This window comes from Coregonus lavaretus (genome assembly GCF_964263955.1).
Source record: "Coregonus lavaretus genome assembly, chromosome: 35".
NCBI lineage: Eukaryota > Metazoa > Chordata > Actinopteri > Salmoniformes > Salmonidae > Coregonus > Coregonus lavaretus.
Genome location: NC_140022.1, coordinates 8,939,339 through 8,967,118, shown reverse-complemented (window position 1 = coordinate 8,967,118; position 27,780 = coordinate 8,939,339). Strand labels below are relative to the sequence as shown.

The window sequence follows — 27,780 nt, the reverse complement described above, 5'->3', positions numbered from 1 at the left end:
CACTACAATCCACAGCATAACACGTCTTATGGATTTGAGAATCTTCCATGGCTCAACAGAGCACTAAAATACAATGTAATTTAGTGCATTCAAATACCAAAAAAAATTAATGCAATAAACAAATTCATCCAAAACATACAAATAAGCACGAATACCTGTATCTAATGAATATTCTACATTCACTTTCACTGTTTACAGTATATATTCACTTACAGTAAGCCATCAACAAATTCACATGCGCAGGTCGTGCACCTCATCCACATGCACAGCTCCGGCGGTCGGCTTGAGCTGACCAGTCGGCAGGTCACGTAATTAGGACACTGCCACAACTGGAATTCTGATGGTTGGATAATTTTTATTCGACCTGCACACGAAGAGACAACACACAATATGTTAGCTCTTGGTGCAGCCACAGCTCTCGGGCACCTTGCTAGTTGAAGGTCAGGCAAAAATGAACAGGTGCTGCATGCACACATTCAGTGCCTAACAACACACTATACAATACAAGTAAAATGATATACAACATAATTCTGACAAAATAAATGACATACCTGTACACGAAGAGACAACACACAATAGCTTAGCCCTTGGTGCAGCCACAGCTCTCGGGCACCTGCGTGAGCACATAGAAACTCACTCAAACACTGACCCAAATACTCCCGAGTTACAATAGGTACCCTAATTAGCGAGCTCGGTGAAAGTTGTTAACATACATCTTTATATTGTCCACATTGTAACAAAACCTGTAGTTGCGTAACAGCACTTTGTGTAACTTTACCACAGTTTTATATCGACAAATTACGGCGCCAAGGACAACATACATTGCTAGTTGAAGGTCAGGCAAAAGAGAACAATAAGAGGGTACATAATTACAGATAACCTGCGATGGACCAAACCAAAATATACACAACTTTTACAATTAGGTCTATTTGCAATATAGATACATAAAAATGTTTGTACACCAAAAAATAACATTAGCTATGCAGCTGTAATTAAATAAAGAAACCACATTGAATTATTATTATTATTAACTTATTAACATCCCCTCTTGACCTGGCCTACTTGAACTGTCCTTGTGTGCAATTTGGTGCATAATCTAGGGGAACAACATCACACTACTACACATATAATTCAAGTCATACCTTTATTGTCATTCATGCTGTTATTTTTAACCTAGTAGTTTTGCAAAAGTGTAACCTGCGTCAATTCTAGGAAATATTGGAATAACGTGCTTAAGAGGAGCCCTGACACGCACAACATGATAACACAACTACCACATTTTCAATTGACAATCATTGATTTAAATGGATGTGGTCAATAGATTTGTATAGGCATATATACTAATTTAATTTAACTTGTAAGCCAAGGTTGGATTAGTAGGTCTATGCAACATGCACCTGGATAACCGCGTCTTGAATCGGAACGGGCTCCAACGTGCTCATATACACATTATGACAAAATAAAGATCTTAATATTTCACGAAATAAAGACATAGAAGAAAACAGGTTCTAGAAACTCAATTTCTCCATGGCAATAGAATGTAAACATGTAAATTGCGCCAAACATATCCAAATATCGCCTACAACTCAATTCTCAGCGCAGCATATTGGACGACTCCACAGGCATTGATCATTCGCGACTTTAAGTCATTCCTGTTATCTCTAGAGCATCCCGTATATTTATAGCGCTGCATTTCGTCCCCCTCTGACCATGGATAGGGTTGGGAGCATTCCTGAGTTCACTTATGGTCCCACTAAGGTAATCTTAGGAGATATTCCTTTTGGCATACTGTAAATGCCTGTGCATAATGTACCTAATAAAGCATAATTGTTTTAATTATCTTCAAAGGAATTCTGTAGAAGCAGCCTTTATTTTCAGACTCTGCAGGCCTGCTGGGAGGAAGCATATTACAATAAACAGGTAAGATTCATCCCACAAAAAAAGTAACCACAGAAAAAAAGAGATAGATTTAATCCCAAAACAAGAGTGTTATTTCAAGACAATTTAGAGAAGAAGGTCATAAGAGTTTTTATTATCACTTGCAAATTGTGAGACATGAGCAGTTGTGAAATGAGGCCCTTCTGAAAGCACATTATATGGTCTTTAGTGGCACGGTCTCACACCTTACCTCATCTTGCAGAAGAAGTTCATGGTCCACTATCTGCTGCTCCAGAGTCGAGGCCAGGTCTCGCCCCATGTCACCATGGAGCACATGAGCGACTGGCTGGTGTCTCAGGGCAAAAAATCCCTTAGGGAGAGGTGAGTACCACGTCAGCTCTCACCTTCACTGCCATTTTCTGTCACCAGCAGCACTCCAGGAGGTGTGGGTAAAATAAACAACAGATCAATAGGAAGCCAGGAAAGTTGAAATGCTTTGTGTTTTATTTGAAGGGTGTGGAAGGAAACCCTGGAGGAGGGGAACGAACTCACACGGCTGGTAAGAGAATGAGAGTTAGAGACTTAGACTATCAGTCAGTGAGCTCCTTTCTAGCCTTTCAACAACTAGTCAGTACAGCAGAATATATCTGTTTTGAAATTACACTAATGGGACTTCCTGTTTCCTACGGCAGACCTGGGAAGTAAACACCTGCCTAAAAATGATTGACATGGAGCACAAGGCTGTCTGCAAGCTCCGCCGCTCTATGCACACCACCTCTCCAGCTGGCGCTGACATGTGAGTTCCATGTACTGCCCTGCATACAGCTTGCTCCATTCATCTACACATCTGGAGCTATGCAGAAAATAACTAGGGCAGTGTTCTCTGTGTGAACACAGATGCAGACCAGGCTTCTTCCCACCCGGAGGTTGTGGACATCACCCCTAACACAGAGAAAGACCCGGCTTCTGCCCACCTGGAGGTTGAGGGATTCACCCCTAACACAGAGTTTGACCCAGCTTCTCCCCACCTAGATGTTGTTGACATCACCCCTAACACAGAGGCTGAGACGGCTTCTACCCACCTGAAGTTTGTGGACATCACCCCTAACATAGAGTCAGACCCTGCTTCTTCCCACCGTATGGTTGTTGACATCACCCATAACTCAGAGGCAGACCCAGCATCTTCCCACCTGGAGGTTGTGGACATCACCCCTAACACAGAGGCAGACCCGGCTTCTTCTCACCTGGAGGTTGTGGACATCACCCCTAACAAAGAGGCACACCTTGCTTCTTCCCACCTGGAGGTTGTGGACATCACCCCTAACAAAGAGGCACACCTGGCTTCTTCCCACAAGGAGCTTGTGGACATCACCCCTAACACAGAGGCTGAGACGGCTTCTACCCACCTGAAGTTTGTGGTCATCACCCCTAACACAGAGTTAGACCCGGCTTCTTCCTATCAGGAGGTTGTGGAAACCACCCCTAACACAGAGACAGACCCGGCTTCTTCCCACCTGGAGCTTGTGGACATCACCCCAAACACAGAGGCAGACCCGGCTTCTTCCCACCTAGAGATTGCGGACATCAATTCTAACAAAGAGGCACACCTGGCTTCTTCCCACCTGGAGGTTGTGAACATCACCCCTAACAAAGAGGCAGACCCGGCTTCTTCCCACCAGAAGGTTGTGGACATCAACCCTAACACAGAGGCAGAGCCAGCTTCTTCCCACCTGGAGGTTGTGGACATCATCACTAACACAGAGGCAGACCCGGCTTCCTCCCACCTGGAGCTTGTGGACATCACCCCTAACACAGATGCAGACCCGGCTTCTTCCCACCTAGAGGTTGTGGACATCACCCCAAACACAGAGGCAGACCCGGCTTCTTCCCACCTAGAGATTGCGGACATCAATTCTAACAAAGAGGCACACCTGGCTTCTTCCCACCTGGAGGTTGTGAACATCACCCCTAACAAAGAGGCAGACCCGGCTTCTTCCCACCAGAAGGTTGTGGACATCAACCCTAACACAGAGGCAGACCCAGCTTCTTCCCACCTGGAGGTTGTGGACATCATCACTAACACAGAGGCAGACCCGGCTTCCTCCCACCTGGAGCTTGTGGACATCACCCCTAACACAGATGCAGACCCGGCTTCTTCCCACCTAGAGGTTGTGGACATCACCCCAAACACAGAGGCAGATCCTGCTTCTTCCCACCTGGAGCTTGTGGACCTCACCCCTAACACAGATGCATACCCTGCTTCTTCACTCTTGGAGGTTGTGGACGTCACACCTGAAGAAAAGCCTCTCATGGTGGCCGTCTACGCCACTCTGCCATCTGACATCCAAGCAGGTGAGTAAGACTTATAGAAAGCACTCTGACAGGTGCCGTTCATCATGATAACATGTCAAGTGTTGGTCCCATGTTTCATGAGCTGAAATAAAAGATCCCATTCAACTGGCCAGTGTTTAGAACCTACGGTTTGCATTTATTTACATTCTGTCCTGCTTTTGTCCCTTTCCAGAGGATGTTGCTGTGGTCACCCTGGACGTCACCCCACACGTCACCAAGGACGTGACCCTGGATGTTCCATGCAGGGCGAGGAAAGGGGCAGTCCAGCGTTTTTTTTGCAGGCTTTGGAGGGCAGTGTGCTGCTGCGCTTGCCACAAGGAATAGGAGGAACAATATTAATTATTCATTAGACCAGAAACAGGATTGAACCATAGACCATTAAATTCTTTGCATTATAGTTGCCTTCAATTCTGATTTTCTTCTGTTTAATTCTTAATTAATTTCAGAACATTTCTCTAAACTTTGTGGAGTAGGTTGTATAAATAAGTGGGAAACATCCCAATCGCAATTGTAATGCTTTTAATAATTAACTTATTACATTTTTTTTAGATGTATTATTTGACAAAAAAGTGGAGGGCGCGACAAAAAAACTTTAATCATCATAGAAAACTCTTGCTCACTATTAAAAATGCATTGTTTTATTTAAGCAAGGTTAAAAGATTAACGTTTCGGTCTAGTCTATGACGATATGCAAGTTGTGTTTGCCCAGTTAAAGGGCGACCCAGACTCACCCTGGTTCTTGAGGGTTGCAGACACTGAATAATTATCATTTTAAATAAATGGCACTTTTCAAGTCTTGACTAAAAATCTTTAATGAATATGAATTTAAATACAATTGACTTGAGGATCAGAGCAGGCAGGCTGACTGGCTTGCCCTGAAGGCCCTCTGCCTCTACCTCTGTGTGGTTAATCTCAGCCAAGAGGTTGTATGGGTTGTCTGTCTCTCTCTGGGTGTGAATCACTATCACTATGACCTCTCGCTCCGCCTGCCCGTTGGCCTGATTAGAAGGCTTCCCCTCTCATTCCTTGCTCACAGGAGCAGGGGTGATGGCATCCGGGGTAACCTCCTCCTCTCCTGTATCTAACCCATCTTTCTGGCTGTGAGTTCGACTGAGGTCACTCGTTCTCTCTCCCAGGGTGTTGGATAGTTTCTCCTCCTCTGTGTCTTGTGTATTTTCTACATTGTAGAATAATAGTGAAGACATCAAAACTATTAAATAACACATATGGCATCATGTAGTAACCAAAAACGTGTTACACATATCAAAATATGTTTGAGATGTGAGATTCTTCAAAGTAGCCACCCTTTGCCTTGATCACAGCTTTGTACATACAGAATAATACGAAATGTTCTGAGACCAGGTTGCGCTTTCACCTCCCCCGGTAAGAGGGGAATAAGGCAACCTCAGAGTTACATTCAAGGATACTTTATTGACACACACGGATGAAATGGACATGGAAAGGTAGTGGAATGATAGTGGTCCTGTAATGGACAGATAACAGGGGTAATGAATATGCACAATAACTGATAGCACAAGTAGAGCAACAACGCTATTAACAAAGGAAGGGCTGTATTAATGGCATAATGCTACCTGCGGAGTATTACACAACACAGTAAAACACAGAGAGATAACTTACAATAGGCAATGGTAGTAAATATAAAGAACAACAAGTAAGAATGATATACATGTTACAAACTCACTTTGTGCACGTACACTATCCCACGGTATATCTGTGCATTCAAATTGTCATCGATAAAATGCAATTGTATTCATTGTCCGTAGCTTATGCCTGCCCATACCATAACCCCACTGCCACCATGGGACATTCACAACGTTGACATCAGCCAACAGCTCGCCCATACGCTGCTTTACAAGTGGTCTGAAGTCGTGAGGCCAGTTAGAAGTACTGCCAAATTCTCTAAAGCCGCCTTGGCTTATGGTTGAGAAATAAACATAAACGTATCTGGCAACAGCTCTGGTGGACATTCCTGCAGTCCGTAAGCCAATTGCACGCTGCCTCAAAACTTGAAACATCTGTGCATTGTGTTGTGTGACAAAACTGCACATTTTAGAGTGGCAGTTTATTATCCTCAGCACAAGGTGCACCTGTGTAATTATCATGCTGTTTAATCAGCTTCTTGATATGCCATATTTGTCAGGTGGATGGATTATCTTGGCAAAGGAGAAATGCTCGCTTACAGGGATGTAAACAAATTTGTGTACACAATTTGAGAAAAATAAGCTTTTTGTGCGAATGGAACATTTCTGGGATTTTTATTTCAGTTCATGAAACATGGGACCAACACTTTACATAATGCGTTTATATTTTTGTTCAGTGTAGTTATTAGGTTGGGAGATTGGGATCCTATCTGGGCTAGCTAAAGCCAACTTCATGGTTAGTAGTATGACAGAGAAAATATAACAAGACAAATTTAAACATCACAAATCTGAGGGGGCAAGTGACCCTGTGCCCCCTTTGGGCATGACGTCTCTGCTATCAACCACATCATTCTGTCTCCGTGAATATTCAAAACAGACACATTCATTCAGGTCTGGTACTGGTCCTACCATATAGATCAGGGATGGACAATTCCAGTCCTTGGGGGTCGGAGGGGGTCACACTTTTTCCCCATCCCTAGCAAACACAGATGATTAAACTTATTGCATTCTAAACTGAAACCCATGAGTACTTGATTATTAGAGTCAAACGTGTTAGCTGGGGCTGGGGAAAAAGTTTAACACCAATCAGGTCCCGAGGACTGGAGTTGCCCATCCCTAATATAGATGCTCTGTTTGCACGCATCGAGGGATGTGGTGAGTGACAGTGGAGACAAGGGAGCACACAGAAACAGCTTTGTCCTTTTAGAAAGTCGTCATAATCCTTAAATAAATATGATATGTATGCAAGAAATGCAGAGCCACTTCCAAAAACATATTGACAGAGTCTAGTATCTAGTAATCTAATCAATTAGTTTTCAACCCTTTGTTATGGCAAGCCTAAATAAGTTCAGGAGTAAAAATGTGCTTAACAAGTCACGTAATCAGTTAGATGGACTCACTATGTGTGCAATAATAGTGATTTTTGAACGACTACACAATCTCTGTACCCCACACATGCAATTATCTATTAGGTCCCTCAGTCGAGCAGTGAATTTCAAACATAGATTCAACCATGAAGACCAGGGAGGTTTTCCAATGCCTCGCAAAAAAGGGCACCTTTTGGTAGATGGGTACAAAAAAAGCAGACATGGAATATTCCTTTGAGCATGGTGAAGGTATTAATTACGCTTTGGATGGTGTATCAATACACCCAGTCACCACATAAATACAGGTGTCCATCCTAACTCAGCTGCCAGAGAGGAAGGAAAACACTCAGGGATTTCACCATGAGGCCAATGGTGACTTTAAAACAGTTAGAAAGTTTAATGCTTTGATAGAAGAAAACTGAGGATGAATCATCAACATTGTAGTTACTCCACAATACTAACCTAATTGACAGAGTATGCACTCACTAACTGTAAGTCGCTCTGGATAAGAGCGTCTGCTAAATGACTAAAATGTAAATGTAAAAGAAGGAAACCTGTACATGCATTGGGTTTGCAATCAGGCACTAAAGTAAAACTGCAAATAATGTGGCAAAGAAATGAACTTCATGCCCTGAATACAAAGCGTAATGTTTTGGGCAAATCCAACACAACACATCACTGAGTACCACTCTTCATATTTCCAAGCATGGTGGTGGCTGCATCATGTTATGGGTATGCATGTCATTGGCAAGGACTAGATACTTTTTTAGGATAAAAATAAACGGCATAGAGCTAAGTACAGGCAGATTCCTAGAGGAAAACCTGGTTCAGTCTGCTTTCCAACAAACACTGGGAGACAAATTCCCTCTTCAGCAGGACAATAACCTAAAACACAAGGCCAAATATTCACTGGAGTTGCTTACCAAGACGACATTGAATGTTTCTGAGTGGCTTAGTTACAGTTTTGACTTAATTCGGCTTGAAAACCTATGGCAAAAAAAAAATGGCTGTCTATATAATGTATATTGCATATATTTTACAATCCAGTTGTGCAAAGCTCTTGGAGATTTACCCAGAAAGACACAGCTTTAATCGACTCAGGGGTGGGAATACTTATGTAAATGAGATATTTCTGTATGTAATTTCCAATACATTTGCAGAAATTTCAAAAGCGTGTTTTCACTTTGTCATTATGGGGTATTGTGTGTAGCTGCGTGAGAGAAAATATTATAATTGAATCCATTTTGAATTCAGGCTGTAAGAAAACAACATGTGGAATAAGTTAAGGGGTATGAATACTTTCTGAATGCACTGTATATCTGCAAGAAAGTGATAAATAAGTGACTGTTTGAAAGGGGGTCATATAAACACTGCCTTATTTATATTTTTACATATAACATAAAGTTAATTCTGTCTGAAATAGTCATGCTATAATGGGCGTCGTTTCTCAGACCAAATTTCCATTCTGGCTCAAACAAAGCAATCGGATCATGCTCCAGTCAAAAACAGCTATAGGGAATGCCTATACATTGTCCAATCTCCTTCCACACATTGATTTCATCTTTATTCAGAAAGAAACAAACATGAAATTAAGTGTTGTTTCAGTGTCTTGTTGCAGGTTGTACAATGTTCAAAAGTGTGTGAGAGAAAAAGCATTAACTTGTTTGTGTGGTGTCAAGTGTGAATGGTCCTATGTATGCAAATAGCCGAGATTGGATATTTCAGCACCATGGACAGCAGCGACATTGGGATAGCGAGATCTGTAATTCAGCAACACATGACACTGGATAGCGGCTGTCTCAGGTGAAGTTGGCATTGGGAAAATCCCATCTAATGGGAAACGAGGCATAGGAGGCAAAAAGACTGAAGGAGAAGACTCCCACAGGAACTCTTGGCTTAACTGTTCTGCCACATTCATTTCAAATGTTAAATTTTTCGATTTGTAAATAAAAGGGAACACATCTGCAAATAATGTAAACTGTCTTTTCTAACTACACTGTACAGCTTTAGTGTGTCTGTGCGTCATATGTACAACTGCAAGCAATTCGCTTCTCAAATCCTTCTCAAATGTCTTTTTAATGTGAGAAATAAAATGAAAAACAACTCTTAGACTAATACAATGCGTACTGTCACAAATTATTACTATTCCCAACAAGACAACGAAGTGATGGTCTTTACCCACCATGGAGACTTATAAAGGCTACTTCCCCCCCACCAAAAGTTCCCACGCTGAGCGATGTTGTTTACTACATCATTATGCATATAATTAAAGTCATACCTTTATTGTCATTCATGCTCTTATTTTTAACCGAGTAGTTTTGCAAAAGTGTAACCTGCGTCAATTCAGAGCTAGGAAATATTGAAATAATGTGCTTAAGAGGACCACACCCGTCGCTATGGGCGGGCCATAGGGGGCCGGGCCCGCCCCCAAAAATGCTTGGCAACCCCCACTTGAGGCACAGATCTCTTAAAAAGTGAGGTGGATCTTTCTGAGGTGGAAGTTGGGAGAGTTATATTTCAGTGAAACGTAAGTGAAGGAGGCCCCGCTCTCTCGCTTTCCCAGATGTTTAGTTCATTTCATTCCGATTTCCTTTGCATTATTATAGCCATTTTCTGTAGCCTGTCAACTATGCGTCTGTCTATCCCTGTTCTCTCCTCTCCGCACAGGCTATACAAACGCCTCACACCGCGTGGCTGCTGCCACTCTAACCTGGTGGTTCCTGCGCGCACGACCCACATGGAGTTCCAGGTCTCCGGCAGCATCTGGAACTGCCGTTCTGCGGCCAATAGGGCAGAGTTCATCTCAGCCTATGCTACCCTCTAGTTCCTCGACTTCTTGGCGCTGACGGAAACATGGATTACCACTGAAAACACTGCTACTCCTACTGCTCTCTCCTCGTCTGACCATGTGTTCTTGCATACCCCGAGAGCATCTGGTCAGCGGGGTGGTGGCACAGGAATCCTCATCTCTCCCAAGTGGACATTCTCTCTTTTTCCCCTGACCCATCTGTCTATCTCCTCATTTGAATTTCATGCTGTCACAGTCACTAGCCCATTCAAGCTTAACATCCTTATCATTTATCGCCCTCCAGGTTCCTTTGGAGAGTTCATCAATGAGCTTGACGCCTTGATAAGTTCCTTTCCTGAGGATGGCTCACCCCTCACAGTTCTGGGTGACTTTAACCTCCCTACGTCAACCTTTGATGCATTTCTCTCTGCCTCCTTCTTTCCACTCCTCTCCTCTTTTGACCTCACCCTCTCACCGTCCCCCCCTACTCACAAGGCAGGCAATACGCTTGACCTCATCTTTACTAGATGCTGTTCTTCTACTAATCTCACTGCAACTCCCCTCCATGTCTCCGACCACTACTTTGTATCCTTTTCTCTCTCGCTCTCCTCCAACACTACTCACTCTGTCCCTACTCAGATGGTAATGCGTCGTCGCAACCTTCCCTCTCTCTCTCCCACTACTCTCTCCTCCTCCATCCTATCATCTCTTCCCTCTGCTCAATCCTTCTCCCTCCAATCTCCTGATTCTGCCTCCTCAACCCTCCTCTCCTCCCTTTCTGCATCCTTTGACTCTCTATGTCCCCTATCCTCCCGGCCGGCTCGGTCCTCCCCTCCTGCTCCATGGCATGACGACTTATTGCGAGCTCACAGAACAGGGCTCCGGGCAGCCGAGTGGAAATGGAGGAAAACTAGACTCCCTGCGGGTTTGGCATCTTTTCACTCCCTCCTCTCTACATTTTCTTCCTCTGTTTCTGCTGCTAAAGCCACTTTCTACTACTCTAAATTCCAAGCATATGCCTCTAACCCTAGGAAGCTCTTTACCACCTTCACCTCCCTGCTGAATCCATTTTGAAAAGAAGGTTGACGAAATCCGATCCTCGTTTGTTAAGTCAAATGACACTGCTGGTCCTGCTCACACTGCCCTACCCTATGCTTTGACTTCTTTCTCCCCTCTCTCTCCAGATGAAATCTTGCGACTTGTGATGGCCGGCCGCCCTACAACCTGCCCGCTTGACCCTATCCCCTCCTCTCTTCTCCAGACCATTTCCGGAGACCTTCTCCCTTACCTCACCTCGCTCATCAACTCATCCTTGACCGCTGGCTATGTCCCTTCCGTCTTCAAGAGAGCGAGAGTTGCACCCCTTCTCAAAGGCCTACACTCGATCCCTCCGATGTCAACAACTACAGACTAGTCTCCCTTCTTTCTTTTCTCTCCAAAACTCTTGAGCGTGCCGTCTTTAGCCAACTCTCTTGCTATCTCTCTCAGAATGACCTTCTTGATCCAAACCAGTCAGGTTTCAAGACTGGTCATTCAACTGAGACTGCTCTTCTCTGTGTCACGGAGGCTCTCCGCACTGCCAAAGCTAACTCTCTTTCCTCTGCTCTTGTCCTTCTAGACCTGTCTGCTGCCTTTGATACTGTGAACCATCAGATCCTCCTCTCCACCCTCTCCGAGTTGGGCATCTCCGGCGCGGCTCACTCTTGGATTGCGTCCTACCTGACAGGTCGCTCCTACCAAGTGGTGTGGCAAGAATCTGTCTCCGCACCACGTGCTCTCACCACTGGTGTCCCCCAGGGCTCAGTTCTAGGCCCCCTTCTATTCTCGCTATACACCAAGTCACTTGGCTCTGTCATATCCTCACATGGCCTCTCCTATCATTGCTACGCAGACGAAACAAAACTAATCTTCTCCTTTCCCCCTTCTGAAAACCAGGTTGCGAATCGCATCTCTGCATGTTTGGCAGACATATCAGTGTGGATGACGGATCACCACGTCAAGCTGAACCTCCCGGGGAAGGACTGCCTGTTCCATGATCTCGCCATCACGGTTGACAACTCTGTTGTGTCCTCCTCCCAGAGTGCAAAAAGCCTTGGCGTGACCCTGGACAACACCCTGTCGTTCTCCGCTAACATCAAGGCGGTGACCAGATCCTGTAGGTTCATGCTCTACTACATTTGGAGAGTACGACCCTGCCTTACACAGGAAGCGGCACAGGTCCTAATCCAGGCACTTGTCATCTCCCGTCTGGATTACTGCAACTCGCTGTTGGCTGGGCTCCCTGCCTGTGCCATTAAACCCCTACAACTCATCCAGAATGCCGCAGCCCGTCTGGTGTTCAACCTTCCCAAGTTCTCTCACGTCACCCCGCTCCTCAGCACACTCCACTGGCTTCCAGTTGAAACTCGCATCTGCTACAAGACCATGGTGCTTGCCTACGGAGCTGTGAAGGCACCTCCGTACCTTCAGGCTCTGATCAGTCCCTACACCCAAACGAGGGCATTGCGTTCATCCACCTCTGGCCTGCTGGCCCCCCTACCTCTGTGGAAGCACAGTTCCCGCTCAGCCCAGTCAAAACTGTTCGCTGCTCTCGCACCCCAATGGTGGAACAACACTTGAAACCCCACCTCTTTAAGGAATACCTGGGTTAGGATAACGTAATCCTTCTACCCCCCCTTACCTCACCCCACAAAAAAATAAAAAAATAAAATGGTTGTAAAGTGGTTATCCACTGGCTGTAAGGTGAATGCACCAATTTTGTAAGTCGCTCTGGATAAGAGCGTCTGCTAAATGACGTAAATGTAAATAACAAATATATATATATATATATATATATATATATATATATATATATATTATAATAGTTGCTAATTTTGTGTTGCATTAATGTTGCATTCTTTATCATTAAAACATAAAAAATATAAAGAAACAATGGTGTGATTTTGTTTGATTGATGGGAATCTACACTGCAACAGCCTATCACGGCCTTAATAAAAAGAAAGTTAGGCTACGTACGTGACGTAGCCTACGTCAGTGTAGCCGCTCAACAGTTACCGCGCATTTTTGAAAGCTGGATGAGTTTTCGCCGGCTTACTCGCTTCAGTTCGTCATATATATCCGTAAGTGGTTGAAAAGCCCACCAACAGTCTCCTCTGCCAAATTGGATACGACACCGACGCTTCCTGATGTTGTAGTTGGAGAAGGAGACCCTGGACGACAGTCTGAGCCTGATGCTAGTAGCTCTGTGGAGTCCGGGGCAGCATTTGGGCCACAACTGCCTGTTGAATCAGTGGGTATGAGTGACCTCGGCATGGACAAACCCAAACAGGTTGTGTTGAGGAAATATTCAGTCAAAATGTTTGGTTAAAAAAAAACGATCATTTTTCTCTAGCTCAGGGGTGTCAAACTCATTTTAGCTCAGGGGCCACATGGAGGAAAATCTATTCCCAAGTGGGCCGGACCGGAAAAATCATGGTATATATAACTTAAAAACAACAACTTCAGATTGTTTTCTTTGTTTTAATACGATCAACATACAACATAAAGCTGGAGCCTGAGGACAGTGTGTCCAAAATAGTACAAGCACAACATCACTATTAATCATAAAACACGTCAAGTTTATTTGAAAATTTTAAAGAAAAAGAACACACAAACACACAATGCCTCAGTGATTAACAGAACTGTTTCACAGATCACAGAACTATATCAGGGTGTCATTTCTCAGGCAGAAATGTAGATAAAAATAATGTAATCCTGTTCCCCAAACAAGTGCAAGAACCACAGAGTCAAGAATAGGTTAAATATACAAATAAAATAAAATCAATTAAAAACAATAGCACATCAACATAAAAACATATAAACATAAATCTGAAAGCGTTGCTCAAACTCCCGTAACAGTCCAGTTATTTTATCTTTGAACCGCTTCATGTCTGCCACATGTTGGGTCGCGCACACATTTTTCAGACAGGGGAAGTGAGCTGCATCACCACCGGCAAGTTGCGTCTCCCACAATGACAGCTTCAACTTGAAAGAACGTATGCTGTCATAATACTGCGTGACAACTTTGTTGCGCCCTTGCAGCTGTTTGTTCAAGTTATTCAGGTGCTCTGTAACATCCACCATAAATGCAAGGTCCGGCATCCATTCTGCGGAATGAAATTCTAACACTGGTTTGCCATTTTCTTCCATGAACTGTTCAATTTCTTCTCGTAAATCAAAGAAACGCCTCAGCACAGCACCTCGGCTTAACCATCTTACCTCAGTGTGGTATGGCAGGCCATAGATGTGGTCTTTCTCTCTGAGAAGGCTGTCAAACTGACGGTGATTCAGGCTTCTGGATCAGATGAAATTAACAGTTTGGATGACCACCTTCATGACGTTATCCATCTTTAATGACTTGCAACACAAAGCCTCCTGGTGCAAAATACAGTGAAAAGTCAAAAAATCACGTCCTCCATTTGCAGATTGCACTTTCTCTCTGAACTTTGTCACAACGCCTGCTTTTTTCCCGATCATTGAGGGCGCACCTTCTGTAGCCAGGCTGACAGCGCGGGACCAGTCCACTCCGACCCTGATCAGCGCGCCGACCAGTGCGGTAAAAATATCAGCTGCTGTCATTGTATCTGTCATCGGCACCAACTCCACGAACTCCTCGGTGACGGTCAATGTGTCATCAACTCCGCGGATGAAAAAATGGCCAGTTGTGCAACATCTGTAATGTCCGTGCTTTCATCAATTGCAACCGAAAACGCAATAAATGACTTTACTTTTTGCTTCAACTGGCTGTCCAAATCCACTGAAAGATCGAAAATCCTGTCTGCAACTGTGTTTCTTGTCAGGCTGATATTTGCAAAAGCCTGCCGCTTTTCAGGGCACCAAATCTCAGCTGCCTTCATCATGCATGTTTTTACAAATTCACCCTCACTAAATGGTTTTGAAGCCACTGCGATTTCATTAGCAATGAGGTAGCTAGCTTTCACTGCAGCGTCACTGATGTCTCGGCTGTGAGTAAACACAGACTGCTGTTTCTTCAGACCCGCCAACAGTTCATTCACCTTCTCTCATCTCCGCTGTCCTTGAAAGTTGTCATATTTGTCGGCATGAAGACTCACATAGTGGCGACGAAGGTTATATTCTTTCAGCACTGCAACATGCTCTGAACACACCAAACATACAGCTTTCCCATTCAATTCCGTGATTAAATAGGATGACCATTTTTCTTGGAACACTCTGCACTCTGCGTCCACTTTTCTTTTTTTTGACAGAGACATATTGGGGCAATGAGGGTGCCAAAGCACATAATGTTAAAAGTAGAAGCCGTAATAAATATCGCGGGCAAAACAAAGTAGCTCATTGGCTGCACGTGCTTGACCTACTTGCTCTGCCCCGGTATAAACAGTTTGCTTGCTTAACACAATTGCTATTGCGCCATCCAGTGGACGAAATTGGAACAGCAGTTTATTTTATTGAAAAATTGCAGCGCATTTTTATACTTAAATAATATTTAAAAAAAAATATATATTTTTTTTAAATCATCTCGCGGGCCGGATTAAACCCGTTTGCGGGCCTGATCCGGCCCGCGGGCCGTACGTTTGACACCCCTGCTCTAGCTGGTATTTGAACAGGGACTGGCTTGAGTACTCGGTGGAAAAGGACTCCGCATTTTGTTATGCGTGCAGGAAATTCAAATCTGTATCATCGGACGCGAACTTCTCCATTAAGGGATGTAATGATTGGAAGCATGCAATTGGAACAGGCAAGGGCTTAAATAAGCATGCAGCTTCAAAAGAACAGTTAGCCTGTGAAGCAATGTGGAGAGATTCAGAAAAACGTAGAGAGACAGGAAAAGAGATTTCCACTCTTAAATTTAGAGCAACTGGCTCGCAACAGATACTACATGTCAGCTGTAATTGATATGCTGGAGTTTTTAGTGGTGAATCAATTGCCGTTACGTGGAGATAATGCTGGTTTTGCCAGTGTGCTAGATGATAATTGCTCAATGGGGCTGTTTTTGTCTCTCTTTGAGTACACCATGCGCAAAGATCCTGAACTGACACGGATTACAAAAACAATCCCACAGAATGCACGCTATACCAGCCCACAGATACAAAACGAGATCCTCGAAATGATGAGCAATCTCGTGACAGAGGAGATAGTGAGACAAGTCGGCGATAGCTGGTATTAAAGTGGATGTCACACGGGATCCTTTAAGCCAAGAAAACATATCTGTAGTTGTGCGTTTTGTTGACAAACACTATGGTCTGTGTGAGCGCCTCTTGGTAATGGCCACATCTGAGAAAAGTGATGCAGAGGCTCTGACAGGTGTCATCATTGATGAGCTCACCAGCGCCGGACTCAGCACGGACAAAATCCTGAGTCAAGTTTATGATGGCGCATCACTCATGTCTGGCAGGCATGGTGGTGTGCAGAAATTGCTCCAAAACAAGCTGGATCATAACATACCATATATTCACTGCTTTAAATCACCAACTTCATCTGGTTGTGATTCATGCCATGTCCAGTGAAGCAGCTGTCGATAATTTTTTTGGAGTATGCAACATGCTGTACAACTTCATCAGGAAGCCAACCGTGGCTATTCTGTACAAAGGCGATACCCTGAAACGTCTCTTGAACCAGAGATGGACTGGCCACTTGACAACGGTCAAAGTTGTGGTGAAGAGTTTTCACGACATATCCACATTACTGACCGAGGTGGAAAACACACGAGGCCTTGGAGCGGAGGTGCGCGTCGAGGCTACCGGGATGTTTCGTGCCATTACGCAGCGCAGTTTTCTTTTCATTGCGCACCTTGTTATGAAACTGTTGTCACTTTTCGAGCCGCCTAACAGACTACTACAGGCCGAAGATATGGACTTGTTCACTGCGGTGACACTTGTGAACAGCGCTTCTGACTGCGTGAAGACAATGACATGCAAATTACATCGACAGCTATATGCCTCCATACATAGCAACAGAGAGTCATGGTAATTTGGAAACATTTGTGAATGTGGAATGAAAAACCTTCATAACCTGGTGTTGACATCATTTCATATTCTTTCATAATAATAATAATACATGATTACACTAATAATATGTATATGTTTTTTTACAAAATAACCCACTTAACAATACAGCCATTGAAAAGCCATTTTTAAATAAAGCTTACTTCGAATTTCCATAAAGGCAGTTAGCTACAGTACACATGACAGGTGACACTACTACATTGTTCCATCTCAAAGCAGCATCAGGAATGCCGATTGCGAACCCTGGGTGACCCTCAATTGTAATTGGGTGATTCCTCATGTCATCTCTGCTTTCCCCTTTCTCAAAATGCGGGAGAAGGGAGGAAAGGAAGATGGATACGGGGTTGATGACAATGATGATGTTCAACTGATAGTATTGAACAAAATATAAACGCCATATGCAACAATTTCAACAATTTTACTGAGTTACAGTTCAAATAAAGAAATCAGTTAATTGAATAAAATAATTAGGCCCTAATCTATGGATTTCACATGACTGGAAATACAGAAATGCATCTGTTGGTCACAGATACCTTTAAAAAAAGATAGAGGCGTGGATCAGAAAACCAGTCAGTATCTGGTGTGAACACCATTTGCCTCTTGCATCAGGCTGTTGATCAGGCTGTTGATTGTGGCCTGTAGAATGTTGTCCCACTCCTCTTCAATGGCTGTGCGAAGTTGCTGGATATTGACAGGTACTGGAACACACTGTCGTACACGTCGATCCAGAGCATCCCAAACATGCTCAATGGATGACATTTATGGTGAGTTTGCAGGCAATGGAAGAACTGGGACATTTTCAGCTTCCAGGAATTGTGTACAGATCCTCGCGACATGGGGCTGTGCATTATCATGCTGAAACATGAGGTGAGGGCGGCGGATGAATGGCACGACAATGGCCCTCAGGATCTCGTCACGGTAACTATGTGCATTGAAATTGCCATCAATAAAATGCAATCGTGTTCGTTGTCCGTAGCTTATGCCTGCTCATACCATAACCCCACCACCACCATGGGGTGTTCACAACGTTGACATCAGCAAACCGCTCACCCACACAACCTCATACACGCTGTCTGCCATCTGCCCGGTACAGTGTAAACCGGGATTAATCTGTGAAAAGCACACTTCTCCAGCGTGCCAGTGGCCATCGAAGGTGAGCATTTGTCCACTGAAGTCGGTTACGATGCCGAACTACAGTCAGATCAAGACCCTGGTGAGGAGGTGGCTTATGGTAGAGAAATGAACATTAAATTCTCTGGCAACAGCTCTGGTGGACATTCCTGCAGTCAACATGCCAATTGCACTCTCCCTTAAAACTTGAGACATCTGTAGCATTGTGTTGTGTGACAAAACTGCACATTTTAGTGGCCTTTTCTTGTCTCCAGCACAAGGTGCACCTATGTAATGATCATGCTCTTTAATCAGCTTCTTGATATGCCACACCTGTCAGGTGGATGGATCATCTTGGCAAAGGTGAAATGCTCACTAACAGCGATGTAAACATATTTGTGCAAAACATTTGAGAGAAATAAGCGTTTTGTGCATATAGTCATTTCTGGGATCTATTATTTCAGCATACTACAGCATTTCATGCATGGTGGCTAGCTATGACAATCGGTTTGTATTGCTAGTACTGTATTGGTTGGGATAATTTTTCATTGTTTAACTAGCTAGCTAGCTAATTTACATGTCTAAACAAAAGACTCCACTTCGCCAGATGATTACATGATCTGCTTAGTAATATTATATATATCTCAAAAAATCATTTGCATTGCTAGTTATAGCCTAATGTTAGCTAGATAGCTAAAATGGAACCTAGTTGGTTAGCTTTAGCTACCTGCAGATTCATACTACAGCATTTCATGCGTCGTGGCTAGCTATGGCAATTGGTTTGTATTCCTAGTACTGTATAGATTGGGATAATGGTTCATTGTTTTGCTAGCTAGCTATCTAGCTAATTTACATATCTAAACAAAAGACTCCACTTTGCCCAATGATTACATGACCCATCAAGTTAGCCAGGTGTGTCTGGGGGTGATTACGCCCATCTATTGTATTTCATGAACATGTGAACAGGTCTAGACAATAGAGACCCATCCACTTAGCTAGATGTCAATTTAGAGAATTGTGTCTGGGTAAGCCTCATCTTTTATTGCTAAAATATTTGTAACTGGAATTTGTTTTTCAGCATCAATAGAACACGCCTGACTCTCCTCCACAAGTCATACAAGAAGAATGGTCTAATTCAAAAATAGATGGCCCAAGCAAGCGCAGGTTACACCTGAAGCATGAGGACTTGCAGCGAGTTATGAACTTCATCAACAACTATGCAGAGGATAATGCAATAGTATTACCAGGACGCCACCCAGGACACAAACACTTTGGTGGAAAGCTGCTGCCATCTCATGTGACAAAAATAGCGGTGTGGCGTCTCTACAAGGAATCAATGACAACACTTGTAAAGTATGTAAAGCATAAACAAACCCTTTTTTATTATTGCATTTACCGGCAACATGATTGGCACTATTTTTATTGATCTTACATTATTTGTGTATTTTCCAGAGGTACGTGCAGTCGGGCTGTCTTCCTTCAAGACTCTGTGGTGACAATTGCTACCCCACGTCTCAAGCACTAAGCCCAGGACAGACCTGTGCTGGCAGTGCAAGAGGAACAACTATCAGGTCTTCAGATCTGCCAATCTGAAAAAACAAGAGCAGCATCTCCTGCTTGTTCAAAGTGAGCGGTCTGTCTACCAGAAGATGGTTGCTGACTACATGACCACCTGTCAAGACCTGTAGTTGTCTCTGAGGTGCCCTACTGACCCAGCAAGCAAAGACATCAGGATGCATTACAGCTTTAACAGGACAGGTTCCACTCAGAACAGGCCTCACCATGGTCGACCAAAGAAGTTGAGTGCACGTGCTCAGCGTCATATCCAGAGGATGTCTTTGGGAAATAGACATATGAGTGCTGCCAGCATTGCTGCAGAGGTTGAAGGGGTGGGGGGTCAGCCTGTCAGTGCTCAGACCATACGCCACACACTGCATCAAATTGGTCTGCATGGCTGTCGTCCCAGAAGGAAGCCTCTTCTAAAGATGATGCACAAGAAAGCCCGCAAACAGTTTGCTGAAGACAAGCAGACTAAGGACATGGATTACTGGAACCATGTCCTGTGGTCTGATGAGACCAAGATAAACTTATTTGGTTCAGATGGTGTCAAGCGTGTGTGGCGGCAACTAGGTGAGGAGTACAAGCATGGTGGTGGGAGTGTCATGGTCTGGGGCTGCATGAGTGCTGCCGGCACTGGGGAGTTACAGTTCATTGAGGGAACCATGAATGCCAACATGTACTGTGACATACTGAAGCAGGGCATGATCCCTTCCCTTCGGAGACTGGTCCGCAGGGCAGTATTCCAACATGATAACGACCCCAAACACACCTCCAAGACTACCACTGCCTTGCTAAAGAAGCTGAGGGTAAAGATGATGGACTGGCCAAGCATGTCTCCAGACCTAAACCCTATTGAGCATCTGTGGGGCATCCTCAAACAGAAGGTGGAAGAGTGCAAGGTCTCTAACATCCACCAGCTCCGTGATGTCGTCATGGAGGAGTGGAAGAGGACTCCAGTGGCAACCTGTGAAGCTCTGGCGAACTCCATGCCCAAGAGGGTTAAGGCAGTGCTGGAAAATGATGGTGGCCACACAAAATATTGACACTTTGGGCCAAATTTGGACATTTTCACTTAGGGGTGTACTCACTTTTGTTGCCAGCGGTTTAGACATTAATGGCTGTGTGCTGTGTTATTTTGAGGGGACAGCAAATGTACACTGTTATACAAGCTGTACACTCACTACTTTACATTGTAGCAAAGTGTCATTTCTTCAGTGAAAAGATATACTCAAATATTTACAAAAATGTAGATACTGTATATGTACACTGATTTATTTCAGCTTCAGAAGTTGACATACTTGTGGGAGGTGCTTCAGGAAGCATGGGGTGAAATCTCTTCAGATTACCTCAACAAATTGACAACTAGAATGCCAAAGGTCTGCAAGGCTGTAATTGCTGCAAATGGAGGATTCTTTGACAAAAGCAAAGTTTGAAGGACACAATTATTATTTCAATTAAAGATCATTATTTCTAACCTTGTCAATGACTACATTTCCTATTCATTTTGCTATATTTCCTATTCAAACTCATTTCATGTATGTTTTCATGGAAAACAAGGACATTTCTAAGTGACCCCAAACTTTTGAACGGTAGTGTGTGTATATATATATTTGCGAGGAAAAAATACATATGGGGGATTGGAAGTGATGCAGGCAATTACATTGATGGAAGTTACAATCTATCTGCAATATTAAAGCTGATCTACCCCCAAAAATAAAAAATAAAAAATAAAATAACAGAAACACAGCATGGTAGCAATACCACATGGCGACACAACATGGCAGCAGCACAACATGGTAGCAGCACAAAACATGGTACAAACATTATTGGGCACAGACAACCCCACGAAGGCAAGAAGGTAGAGGTAAAAATTCATCACGCAAAGCAGCCACAACTGTCAGTAAGAGTGTTCTTGATTGAGTCTTTGAATGAAGATATGGAGATAAAGCTGTCCAGTTTGAATGTTTTTTGAAGCTCAATCCAGTTGCTAGCTGCAGCAAACTGAAAAGAGGAGCGACCCAGGGATGTGTGTGCTTTGGGGAACTTTAACAGAATGTGACTGACAGAATGGGTGTTGTATGTGGAGGCTGAGGGCTGCAGTATGTGTCTCAGATAAGGGGGAGTGAGGCCTAAGAGGGTTTTCTAAATAAGCATCAACCAGTGGGTCTTGTGATGGGTATACAGATATGACCAGTTTACAGAGGAGTGTAGAGTGCAGTGATGTGTCCTATAAGGAGCATTGGTGGCAAATCTGATGGCCGAATGGTAAAGAACATCTAGCCACTCGAGAGCACCCTAACCTGCTTATCTATAAATTACGTGCCCGTAATCTAGCATTGGAAGGATGGTCATCTGAATCAGGGTTAGTTTGGCAGCTGGGGTGAAAGAGGAGTGATTACGACAGAGGAAACCAAGTCTAGATTTAACGTTAGCCTGCAGCTTTGATATGTGCTGAGAGAAGGATAGTGTACCATCTAGCCATACTCCCAAGTACTTGTATGAGTTGAATACCTCAAGCTCTAAACCCTCAGAGGTAGTAATCACACCGGTAGGGAGAGGGGCATTCTTCTTACCAAACCGCATTACCTTTGTTTTGGAGGTATTCAGAACAAGGTTAAGGGCAGAGAAAGCTTGTTGGACACTTAGAAAGCTTTGTAGTAGAGCATTTAACACAAAATCTGGGGAGGGGCCAGCTGAGTATAAGACTGTATCATCTTCATGTAAATGGATGAGAGAGCATCCTACTACCTGAGCTATGTTGTTGATGTAAATTGAGATGAGCGTGGGGCCTAGGATCGAGCCTTGGGGTACTCTCTTGGTGACAGGCAGTGGCTGAGACAGCAGATGTTCTGACTTTATACACTCCACTCTTTGAGAGACGTAGTTAGCAAACCAGGCCAAAGACCCCTAAGAGACACCAATACTCCTTAGTTGGCCCACAAGAATGGAATTGTCTACCGTATCAATAGCAGCACAACATTGCTTAGAATCAAGGGCACTGGTGACATCATTAAGGACCTTTAAGGTTGCAGTGACACATCCATAACCTGAGTGGAAACCAGATTGCATACCAGAGAGAATACTATAGACATCAAGAAAGCCAGTCAGTTGATTATTGACAAGTTTTTCCAACACTTTTGATAAACAGGGCAGAATATTATATTAATGAGTGTGGTGGAGTGCATCCGGGGAATGAGAAAACATAACTGTGGCTTGGGCATTGCCAACCCAAAATCCTATGTTGCCCACCCAATTGATTATGCCAGAATCATGTTAAACGGTTAAAATAGCAGTAAGAAAGCTTTGAAACAGACAGAAAATGTCTGGCTGCCCACCCAGACATATCATCCTGAAGCGGCCCTAGGAATCACACAATTTATTGTTTATTGTGAATTATGTTAATGGTTCGCTGAGAAAAAAACGGGGACATTGATATATACTTTCACTTTGATAACACTGTTTCATTCAACAACAATAAGAGCATTAGAGCAGAGAGGCATGTACACTAGTATTTGGTTTATGTCACGAGTGCTGAAGGTGGGTGTGGTGCAGGAATCAAGCGCAGGACGCAGAAACAAAGTCCAAAAGACTTTAGTGAAATATTCACGTAGTACACGAGCACAACAGGCCCGGAGGCGAAATAAAGGCGCACACAGGCATCAAACAAAAGGCGCACTAACATGTGCGAAAACCTCTCCAAAACAACGGAGGGAAACACGTAGCACAGAACACCAAACAGAAGCGTAATCACACACAACACCTGACACACACAACGAGAACTAAATAGGACACTAATGAGCACTAACTAGAAACAGGTGTACAACATCAAGACAAAACCAAACGAACATGAAACATACAACGATGGCAGCTAGTACTCCGGGGGACGACGACCGCCGAAACCTGCCCGAGCAAGGAGGAGGAGCAGCCTCGGCAGATTCCGTGACAGTTTATCTAAGCAACAGGTCTGAGATTGCTTCCAGAGTATGTGATCAGAGTTGAACAGTTGGAAATCCCACTCAATGCTCACGGACAGCACCAGCGCTCAACGTCCTTTCCCCCATTCCGCTAAAAAACGCTCAGCACTCACAGGAAAAACAACTGCCGCTCCAAATTCACTCCATTCATAAAATATTAAAATATAAGATAATTTAACAAACACCCTATCTATTTTTGTGACTATGTACCATTTGGTTTTGAAGTAGGCTATTGTAAGAGAGAAGGGTGAATTTGTGGCCTGCAATTTGGGGCGTTATTGCATATGGGCATTCCTCAATCTGCAGGAACCCCTCTTTACACTTCTATTGGCCATTTTTAAACTAGGACTCCGCTACACAGGCAGGAGGCAGGGGCAGTCCAGTACAGTAGGTGGCGGTAATGCACCATAACATTGGATGCCAACCGCCGATAAACCCCACAGAAGAAGAGCTTGATATGTCATTGGTAGACAGTGTCCTTCGCCTTCGCCTGTCGAGCACTGTTTTCCCGCGGGAATGCCCACATGCAGGAACGGCGAATTGCGAGCCGCAATCACACTCTATAGGCCCTTTTCACGTGACGTCAGACAACTTCCGTTCTGCCGCGATGCAGGTTATGTTTACATCCGGTGTCGCTTAGGAACGCTTAGCTAGTAGCACATCATTATGGAGTTCACCCAGTCCCTTTCACATCTGCCACCAATACGACTTAACGACGTAGAACGACTTGCTGACAAGTGGTCCCTTACTTCAAGATCGAAGCTTGATAAAGGCTACAAGTTCTTCGTTGAAGGTTACCTGTTTGATTATGAAGGTACGTGTTTATCTTTATTTAGCTTAAATTAGCCCTATGCTAGCGAAGGTTATGAGCTGACGAGTTTCTGTTTTGCAGCCTCTTTTTAATATTACTGCTGTTTGTATCGACCGTAAGATAAGAGTCAGTAATGTATTAATGGCTAATGCTGCGCCCTTTCTCCCAATCACTGTATTGAAACAGTCTCAAGTGTAGTTAACGGTGAGGTGACAGTGAGAGGGCGATGTTACAGGTCCATGAAGAAAAATGAGGAGGCTCATCGGCTTCAGGTTTCTCAGATAAACAGTTCTCTAACATTATGATAAGATAGGTTAAGATAGATACGTTTTCTTTTTGTTGTGTTTTGCTGCGGTTGCAGATTTAATAAGAATGATTCCACAAAGTTCCACTGTGGATCAGTTTGTTTCTCAGTCTGAGCTCTGATTTTGTATCATTAAACTTAATACACAACGAAATTCTTACAAACCGATGTGGGTTGTTGACGGCAATAAAGACTGGGAAAGATTCTGTGATAACTCAAAATGTTCAAATTTTCGATAAGTGTTGGCACTACTTGTCAAAGGTTTCAGAACAGCCAATTTTTCTTAATTAAAAAAAGAAATTGGGTTTTGAAAATTGTGTACAGTAGTTTATAATGAAACGCAGAAAAAATGTTTTGTAAGTACAGCACTAATTGTTATGTCTCTATGAACAGGTTACACTAGACTCTGCAGAGGTTCCTGTGGTACTCAATCACATGTCATGTTCCTGCTCTGCTGGGAAAGCACTATGTAATCACATAGTAGCACTTCTTTTTCAAAGTGCTCACTATGTTACCATGGGCTTTAAGACAGTGCCATTGCCACCAACAGACACCGGGAGAAAAGAAACAGCTAAATTAACATTCAGCTTTGACCAGGAATCAATATTTATCTAGCTATCATGCACAACAGTATTTGAATAGGTGAGTTACTATACATTCATGAATAAACTAACTGCCTAACAAAGGGTTAGATAGCTAGCTAAGTAAACTTGTTACATTACAGCCAGGCAGCAATGTAACGCTACCTTTTAACGTTATCGGTATCTGGTACTAAGTTGTTGTTAGCTAACGTTAGCCCACTTTTAAGTAACTAAGGCAGTGAACAATTATGAATTAACAATAACGTTAGCAAGTTACAAACCATTGCATATACGTAAACATTATTACTCTTAACTTTACTAATTTAACTTAAACGTACCTTTTGGAATTTCTTCAAGTAGCTAGCTTGCTAGTTAGTGGTCAACAGTTGTATTTTCGTTGAGAAGTCTCAGGTTACGGGCGAACGGAAGTGAAGTTAACCTGCTACGCGGAAAGGCGGAAGTTAGATGACGTCATCGTGAAAAGGGCCTATTAAACCCCTAAAAGAAAACCCCAAACAACATATGACCTTACGCCACCATTTTGTTCCGTCGACTCAGCACGACCGCATGTCGTAGCTCTAGCCCTGTAAAATCACACGCATGCGCACATCCAATCAAAAACACATTTTCACCTCCACTAAACGGATACCAGTCCAGCTGTACCTTTTGTTCCCCTCCTAGTCAAACAACATTTAACAGCGCTCACAAAACATACAACCTGACTTACAGACAGTGACAAGTTTAAGAGACTTTAATCCATCGCAATGGAATCTCTAAGGATATCCGTTAGCATGTAGCACACCACACAATTAGCATGTAGCATTAGCATTTAGCTTAGCCTAAGGTACACTGCGACACAAAACACAATTAGCATGTAGCATTAGCATCCACCTCAGCCACCATGTAGAATGTAGCATGATTCACACTTTAGCCTTACAAAAATTAGCCCTAGCAACGATGTACCACGTGGCCTGAAACAATCAAGCATTAGCCACGAGGTACCACGTGGCCCAAAACAATCCAGCATTAACGCCAACCTCTAGCTAACTGCAGCCTACTACACCAATAAATATCCTGCACCGTGGCCAAATCATTGTCTATCAGTAATATCTCCGTCTAACTTTGTGTTGCCTTGAAAGATGAATCTCATATCAAGAGGTTATCCCCAACATATCTCCCGTCGGCTATAGAAGAAGTATAACATAAATACAACCATTCACTTCATAATTCCCGCTTAAGGAATCAACCTGACCCAGTCTAACTAAGCCCCGGATTTGTAGCCCATTCTTAAAGAATCGCCTCGATCAAGAGGTCTTTTCCGTATTCACGGTGCCCTAACTATGCAGACGTCTTCCAACATTTATTCTCTACCAATCCATTGTCACCCGTTACCAATGAATTATACACTTTCAATACTTAAATCCTACCGTTTAATGCTCTACATTCCAATTACCTGCCGTTTTTGATGGAATAAATTTTAGCAGACTCCAGTCGACCGCAATAACACCACCGAGGCCAGGTCATAATGGAACATCTCCTCAGTGTACACAAGTCATATCCAATCTAACAACCTCCGAAGCGGTAAGAACACTCACCCTTTTTCGGCCATGCTTCAGAGAGAGAGTTAGCCTGGCGGTTGACTGAAACACAGAGGAGACGCAAACCCAGCCCCACGTTGGGCGCCATTATGTCGTATATGATGAGTGGTGGCAATTATTGCTGTCAACAAAAAGTTCGCTATGCTGCATCGTGTTAGAGGCTTTTATTAAAATCACGAATTTACAGCATAGGTACAGACTCGCGATGTCCGGAGAACGGCTCCCCAGATTGCTATGGCCGTTCTGGGGTTTATTGTCTAAAACCCTTCTTATATAGACAATACCAAAATAAGGGTTACCCCCTCTTCTGGCCAATCACCAGTCTCCCCTCGGGCGTCACCCTCCAAGCGGCACATTTCAAATAACATCATAAAACATCCCCCCTCTGGCCTGAACAACCAGCATTCCATTTCGTCATGAAAAACATTTAACAAAGGCATAATCTTCAGATACTATACTAGCTAAGTTGATGACTAAAACTATACGATCTATAGTAAAATACCATAACCCACAGACCTGACTATAGCAACGGTAAAATAGACTGTGCTTTGGTCTATCTGCCCATCTAACATCCTACTATGTGGATGGGACATTTCTGCTGGGATGGAGGAATTATCTGGAATGCTCAACTAGATGATCAGGACAGTAGGTTACCATTTGCCCGAAGAGGTGAAGTATTGCAATGAGCTATATGACTACTTCTGATTCTAATACTCAACAGGAAAATTAAAACCCTCAGCCATAGGGTCACTGAGGAGGACCAACAGTGATAGG

The 27,780-nt window shown here is 43.6% G+C and overlaps 1 protein-coding gene across 1 annotated transcript in view; it reads right to left on the bottom strand.

Moving 5' to 3' along the window:
- The window catches only part of LOC311109553 (uncharacterized protein), a gene marked incomplete at both ends in the record, with an annotated part of 53,515 nt that extends 29,716 nt beyond the window's left edge, over window positions 1–23,799 (bottom strand). The window contains one exon of the mRNA XM_084152473.1: window positions 23,766–23,799. Within this exon, the coding sequence (XP_084008599.1) occupies window positions 23,766–23,799 (34 nt within the window). The remainder of the gene's footprint in view (window positions 1–23,765) is intronic.
- Window positions 23,800–27,780: the final 3,981 nt, after the last annotated feature.